Raw genomic sequence first — 7,565 nt, 5'->3', positions numbered from 1 at the left:
TTGGTTTTGCACGAAGAATTGAAATATTTAACGTCATTGAATTATTTTTTAATAAAGCGAAAAAAAGCAATTATTTGTCATCAATTTGAATTGTTACGTCAAAGCACATTTAACGAACGAATTCATCATTAATAAAATTATTTATTACGTCACTATAAAAAACTAATCCAACAACTCAAGTTATCATTAGATTATGAGTCAACAATTCAATAAGTTCAAACAATTGATGTCACCCCTCCAATTACTCAAAATAAAATTAATCAATAAGTAAACGATCGACAAGTGATCAATATTATTTAGGTAATTATACAATATCAAACTAATACTGAAAACTATATGCCGCAGAGTTAACCCAGCTTAAGTCCAAACAGTGTTACATAATTCAAACTTTTGTGAGATGAACGGAAAGTTTGAGCGCAAAGTTTGAACCGACTTTCCTTGTCTGAATTTTTCTGCGGCTGTTGTTTGCCTTCACCACTTTGAACAAGGTCATGGAAAACCGGCCACTAATATGATATGAAGCTGTTATAGTTTCCCCACCGATGAAGTTACAAATTTGGCGATTGAAAGTTATATCAAATTAATGCATAACTCTAGAGTTCGCAATGTGCGTACTGGGCTTATTCAACAGCCTTTTTCATCTTAACTTCCTAGCATTCCCCCCCCCCCCCTCCGAAATAAAAAAAATTGGACGTCTCACTAAATTGGCCTTTAGTTCTGAATCATACTTATAAATGATTTTCAAGTGTTTTCAAACATAAAAAGCTTTAAATAAACAGTCATTCATATGCAAGGAGCAACAATTATTGGACGCATCGTAATCTGTTCAGATCAGCGTTGTCCGAAAAATTTAATTACATCGTGGGCATGGTATTCGAACTCAAGATATCGGTCACCATTATTGATTGAGGCAGTTATATAATATCCGAACCATTCAAAAACGTTTATTACGTCACTATTTAAAGAAACCAATTCAACAATCAAAATAATCATCAGATTATGAGCGAACAATTCAATAAGTTCAAACAATTCATGTAACCCCTCAATCACTCAAAATCAAATTAATCAATAAGTAGCCGATCGATAAATGTTCAATATTTATTAATTATATAATACTCCTAAAAATAAATAATTGAAGTATCATGTGTTGACCCAACTTTGGGTTCATAATATATTACATAATTTAAACATTTTGTGTGATAGAGGCAATACAACGGAATTTCTAATTTTTTTCTTATTCTGTAATGTGCCATTCCATTGGTATTTCCTAGACAATGTTCAGATTCAGGTATTTATTTTTGTAGACAAAACCAATATACGATATGAAATAAATAAAATGCATATAACAAATTACAAAATCGAATATCGGTTTGTTGCAGTTGATGAGGGGTCGGGAAGGACTCAAAGAGTCATCCAGTCAACGACACCTTGTAGTTGCATTGAAGCAGCGAATATAGCAACGGAACAACTTAATATCTTACCAAGTTTGGTTAACGCATCAAAAGAACCACGACAAACAACTGACGCTACTTACTGCGCTTTACATTAGCACTTGTTACCACGTACATCTGTGTCGTGACAATAATAAATTGATAATTAAATTTTGTTTTATGCCTTAAAAGTCGGGACGTTTGTGGGCCGCAAAAAATCAGTTCGCGGGCCGCAGTTTGCCCACCCGTGAGTTGGGGGATTCAAGAAAAACAGATTTGAGGAACAGGTACTCTCTAGTATCAAACTCAGTACGGGTTCTCTCATTTCAAAGAAGATGTCGAACTTACAGTTCCTCAAATATACATAATATTTAGAAACGCCAAGTATAATCCTTCTCGTCAGTTCAAGAACGGTTTTGCTGATATCACGACTTCCAAGGACGGTTTAGCGCTACCTGCCATCATGAAAGTCCATACACCTGCAACGAATAACTAATCCCATAGCCCAAAATGGGCTGGCAATCGAGCGAGAGGCTGTTCATTGAAGCCTGAAACCTGCATAAAATGGCAATGTTTCTCGTCTGGGGCACAGGAAAACTGGTCTGTAGGCAATCAACACACATCCACTGCCGCTCGTACAGGCTGGCTCATGCCAAGAAAGTAAATTTTTAAATATTCAGCTCAAGTTACTTGAACTTGCTTGTAACAACGAACGGTCATCTCCTCGCTCATATTCACCATTCGTTTCAAATTCCAGCCTTTGAAATTACAAGGTGATAAGCGTGGAGCGTCGTGCTAAGTGTTAGGAATACGATTGCCATCGCACCTCGGTTACCCTGCGTAGATTCACAGGTCCAAATCCCGCGGGGGATATATTGTGCGAGAGGGGTGGTGGACTTATGGCCGCCCAAGGTGGTTCACATAACTGCTGATCGGCGATGGCTTCATCCAACATCGGGTCCAAGGATTTGAAAAGAAATACCGTAACTGGCGCGGCGGTGTGGCTCAACGGGCTAAGCGTTAGGAATACGCTCGCCACCGCACCTCTAATCACTCTGCGTGGGTTCGCAGGTTCGAATCCCATGCAGGGATGGTTATGTGCGAGAGGATTGCTGGACTCCTCGCCGTCGTTGGGTGGTTCACGTAACCGCTGGTCGGTTACGGCTTCCTCCACCACCAAGTCCATGCTTCCGAAAAACAAACAATACAGTAAAAACTAATCCCATACCCGACTTGGAATGGTAACCGGACGAGAGGCCGTGGTTCGCCATATGGATAAGCCGTCTTATCGGCTTTCCTCTCCCCCGGGATAAATATGTAAATCCTATCCTATCCTATCCTAACTAATCCTATACCCAACATGAACTGGTAACCGGACGAGAGGCCGTGGTACACCATTAATAAAATGAAGCAGTCTTATCCAAAAAAGCCTGTTTCTAAATTTCACGGCGCTAAAAACAAAATTCTAGGAAACAGGCGCTCGTCAACGCGGAGTAAAGTTGCACTCACTCAGAAGTAAAGGAAATTAATCTGTGAGCAAAGTTACGGGCACTTCCTCCCAATGAAAGACGACTCATCTCAAAGTTACGGGCGGCCACAGAATTGTCAAGAGATCTTGTGACTATACAGAATTATGACCGTGCATTGCGCGGTATCTACCTCCCATCAATCTAAATTATACTTTGCAAACTAAAAACACAATTTACTTCCATAATGTTAACTTTGACCGGGATTAAAATCGCTCAAGGAAACAAAAAACAGCGGCGTCTAGTGGTTAACCCACACGCCCTTCAAAATAGTGTTACGCAATAATACCCGGTGCCGATTTATTACGTCATAATTAAACTAATTTTAAATCGACCAATCACGATCGATCTGAAATAGCAAAAATGCGTGATTATATTTTAATTTATTCTTTATTTCCCATTTTGTGATTTTAGCTTAAGTTAGGGTGTTAGTAATGCGTATAAATTGTAAAATATTAACTTTTAGTTAGGAAATCGAAATCGCTGCAGCAAATTTCATTTACCGGAAAAGACGTCATAGGTCTTTAAGTTCGCGATCCACGTCCTTTACGAGTCCTTTCAACAGTCGGCGAGCGGAACATTCGGAGATAGGTCGTTTCAAAGTGGTTTGGCTGGAATAAATTGGAAGAAACCGTCGCAAATTTCAAATTCAAGTTTCATTTCTATATTTTCTTCAACTTTGCACTAGGAAAATGCCTTTCAACCCAACAGATTTTGCCAAAGATTTGGCTATCGGTGGAACCGCCGCTGCCATTTCAAAAACAATCGTCGCTCCAATTGAGAGAGTAAAGCTTTTGCTTCAGGTGAGATATTTAATAGACTATATATTATTTTTGTTATTGCCGCAAGAACTTGATAAACCAGCCATAACTGCATAATTTATATGTTCTTTTCGCTAACTCTAACTGTCAGACTGTTACAGTGTTCCAAAATTTGTGATGTCTGAATGCTGGAATGTCTGAATGTTAACAATTTCTTCTTTCAGGTTCCTGTGACTGAAATATATTTTGGTATTAAGATATTCCAGAGTGTTTGTGCAATGAGAAACCATTATGATTACAGTTTTAAATGGAATTTCAAAAATTAATCAGCTGCTACAGTGCTAGGCTCACAATGCCTCAGCTGGCCTCCCGTCCCTATACCTAAATATTTATTTAGTTTTCCATTTAGGTTAGTTTTTCTGCCTTTTGCATCTGGATTCGGCTTTCTTGTAACCGCAATAATGTTTTAATCATAATTAAATTGCATTTTCGGTTAACTCAGTAACTGGTGGCTAATATTGGAATTCACCATACTCAACTTCGTAACTTTTTTTTTTTAACTGTGGTTAATATCAATGATAATTTCAATGGCACCCAATAATTTTATCACAAATAATGATGGAAGTATTTTTTACCCTTAATTCAGTGATTTGGGTTTATCTATTGCCTATAATCGGATTGACATTTGTTTTGCTCGTACCAAGTTACTTTAAACTCAATTAAACTAGAGTTATACTTTCAAGATATGATTCCCATAAGTTTCTATTTATTTATGAAAGGTGATATTTGTGATTTCCTAATTTCACCACTCTTATATTTGCTAGCTAGGCCTACTGGTTTTCAAGAGTTGAATGGTTTAAAAGTTTTCATGTATTTGTAGTTTTGAATATTTTTAAATTTTCAAGTATGCCTGCCTGAAAGTGACTTCTGCCTTTTGTTTGTACTTTGTGTTTTCTGATTTGTGCAATAGAGACCAGAATGCAAGATTTTAATTGCTCTTATTAAAAGCATAACAGGTCCCATGTCAAATGTTAACTCCAGGAACATTTAAAAATTCAAGTACCTAATGCATGCTTGTCCAATTTAGTTGGAATTCATTTGTGTACTCAAATTTAATATGACTGTTATTGAAAGTATTAATTTGATATATTTAAGTTTTATCCCAGGATATTTTCCTTTGTCATTAAGGTTCTATCAAAGCTGTACTGTTCTTGGGTATAAAGAATGCCTCCAAACACCCAGTTTCGCATAATCCGACCTTCAAATCTCAAATTTAAGTCGTGCCTTTTATTTTCAGGTCCAACATGCGTCAACTCAAATCACAGCTGAAAACCAGTACAAAGGTATCGTTGATGCTTTTGTCAGAATTCCCAAAGAACAAGGATTCATTTCATTCTGGAGAGGAAATATGGCCAATGTCATCAGATATTTCCCCACACAGGCCTTGAATTTCGCTTTCAAAGATACCTACAAGAAAGTCTTCTTGTCCGGTGTTGACAAGCGCACACAGTTCTGGCGTTATTTTCTCGGAAACCTTGCCTCTGGTGGAGCCGCTGGTGCAACCGGTCTGTGCTTTGTCTATCCCCTCGATTTTGCTCGAACCCGTCTTGCTGCTGACGTAGGAAGTGGTCAGGCTCGTCAGTTCACTGGTCTCGGCAACTGCATCGCAACTATTGCAAAGAAGGATGGTGTTCGTGGTCTATACCAGGGATTCTTTGTCTCTATTCAGGTATGCGTTCTAGATTTGTGATTTATTATTTCGCTAAGGAAATGATTTGGGCCTTCAACATAGGATCTTGAATGTATAAGACAGATGTTACCCCATGCTTTCAATATTTATGACAACTGATCGATTGCAAAGGCAAATTATAAATGGACATTTGGGATTTTATTGACTTTTTAAAATCATAATGGATGTCACTCAGCCAAATCATCAATGCTTGTTGGCCCTCGATTCACAAAATTTGCCCTCTCGTTATTTGCCTCTTACCCTTGGTGGACAGGAGAAGAGGCTAAATGCGCTGCATAATGATGACAGTTCGGCGGCTTGTAGTCCCAAACTGCCTACTATTTGTTCCATTTACCTCCCTCGCGTGGGCTGGGTGTAACTTGCGCTTTATACTTCCTAACAAATCCGAATTCCCTTTAACTATTCGATTTTTTTCCCAGGGCATCATTGTATACAGAGCCTCATACTTCGGAACCTACGATACAGTCAAAGGAATGTTGCCAGATCCCAAGAACACTCCAATTATTGTCAGTTGGATGATTGCTCAGGTAAATAGTTTTCTGTGTTATTGGGATTATGGTGTGTCTGAAAAAGACTGAACCAGTTTTAAATGAAACTATGTGTTCATGAAGTCTAATATGGAAAATCCATCACTTAGAGTGTCCTAGTGACATTATGCTTTTTAGTAAAATTTGACATTTTGACATACTTTTGGTTTTTATAATTAATATTTTAAGACTTCTGCTGCATATGGGCCGCTGTTTTATTTTCGGGAGGTAATGTTAGGTTCTATAACAATTTCTTAAAGAGCATTGCATCGAACAAAATTAATTTTAAACTTAATTAAAGGATCAACTTTGTTCGTAAGATGCAAAGTTTTAGGAGGGGTCGGAACACTGGCATTCTAAGAGCTGATAGTGTTAGGCCAAAGTACATTATCCTGCTACTGGGAATTCTATGGACTTGCACAGGCTATGGCAACTAAGATTAATTTGATTTTTCTTTCTAGACTGTCACAACTGGTGCTGGTATCATCTCATATCCATTCGACACCGTCAGACGTCGTATGATGATGCAGTCCGGTAGATCCAAGGCCGACATCATGTACAAAGGAACCTTCGATTGTTGGAGCAAAATCTACAAGAACGAGGGAGGCGGAGCTTTCTTCAAGGGAGCCTTCTCCAATGTTATTCGTGGCACAGGGGGCGCTCTTGTGCTCGTACTTTACGATGAGCTCAAGAAGTTGTTTTTCGGCACCTCTGTCCACGGTTAGAAACTTTGAACTTTCGCTCGGCCAATAAAATGTTTCAAATTATGATTCAATTCCGTTTTTTCTATTTATTCGTAAGAACAGTTCTTTTGTCGTCGATCTTTCGTTCGAGAGTTGCCCCGCGGTTCCGGCCGCGGCGTCCTGTCCTATCTGTTCCATGATTTTACCCCCACCTTTGAAAATCTAGAAAATTGTACCTTTTTGGAATGCTTTTCTTCCTATGTTTAGAGTTCAATAAAACTAAAATAATTTGACAATTGTTTTGTGATGACTTCTGATCAGTGTTGGGACCGTAAACGGCGCTCCAGAAGTGTGTGTACCAATATGGAAGAATTAATTTGTTAGGGACTGGAGTTTATTGGCAGGTATATTTACTTGGCTAGCACAGACAGTCCCCAAACTCGTGATAGAACTAAAATAAGGAAATCATAATAAGGTTGTGGTCTAACCTGGTACATGAACTGGGAGTGCCCGTGAACTATTCAATAGTCTTATCAAAAGAGTCTCACTGTTAGTTAGTTTTGTTTAGGTGGCATGGTTCTCCTAGGTGGCATGGTTCTCCTAAGTTATATATGGTCCCTGATAAGAGACCAGAGTTGGGTTTTATTCACTTCAGTCTGGTCAAGTTATAAGTGGGTCGTCAGGATAGGATAGGTTTTGTTTAAATGATTTGTTTCTGATAAATGTTGCCTTCAGTGAGACAGTAACTCTGCCTCCCCGACATTTCTTTGGTTATATAGAGTGTTGAATTAGACGGGTTCTGTATGGTGGGTTAGCTTTTTGAAACTGCAGAAGCCTAAATTTTTTAAGTATATGCAAGCTTTCCAAGATGGCGATCGACTTTCATGT

The 7,565-nt window shown here is 38.5% G+C and overlaps 1 protein-coding gene across 1 annotated transcript; it reads left to right on the top strand.

Annotated features, from left to right (window-relative positions):
- Positions 1-3,353: 3,353 nt before the first annotated feature.
- Positions 3,354-6,973, top strand: LOC120348536 (ADP/ATP translocase 3-like). Its single transcript, XM_039418690.2, has 4 exons — positions 3,354-3,759; positions 5,015-5,446; positions 5,887-5,994; positions 6,456-6,973. The coding sequence occupies exons 1-4, from the start codon at positions 3,649-3,651 to the stop codon at positions 6,717-6,719; spliced, it is 915 nt and encodes a 304-aa protein (XP_039274624.1). The 5' UTR covers positions 3,354-3,648; the 3' UTR covers positions 6,720-6,973.
- The last annotated feature ends 592 nt before the right edge of the window (positions 6,974-7,565 follow it).

This window comes from Styela clava, chromosome 1, assembly GCF_964204865.1.
Source record: "Styela clava chromosome 1, kaStyClav1.hap1.2, whole genome shotgun sequence".
Lineage (NCBI taxonomy): Eukaryota > Metazoa > Chordata > Ascidiacea > Stolidobranchia > Styelidae > Styela > Styela clava.
Note: the sequence above shows the minus strand (reverse complement) of the source record. Positions and strands in the feature narration are given on the sequence as shown.

Coding starts and splice junctions, on each gene's coding strand:
- LOC120348536 (XM_039418690.2), top strand. CDS start 3,649: ATGCCTTTCAACCCAACAGATTTTGCCAAAGATTTGGCTATCGGTGGA. Junction 3,760..5,014: donor GAGTAAAGCTTTTGCTTCAG/GTGAGATATTTA, acceptor TTTTATTTTCAG/GTCCAACATGCGTCAACTCA. Junction 5,995..6,455: donor TCAGTTGGATGATTGCTCAG/GTAAATAGTTTT, acceptor TTTTCTTTCTAG/ACTGTCACAACTGGTGCTGG.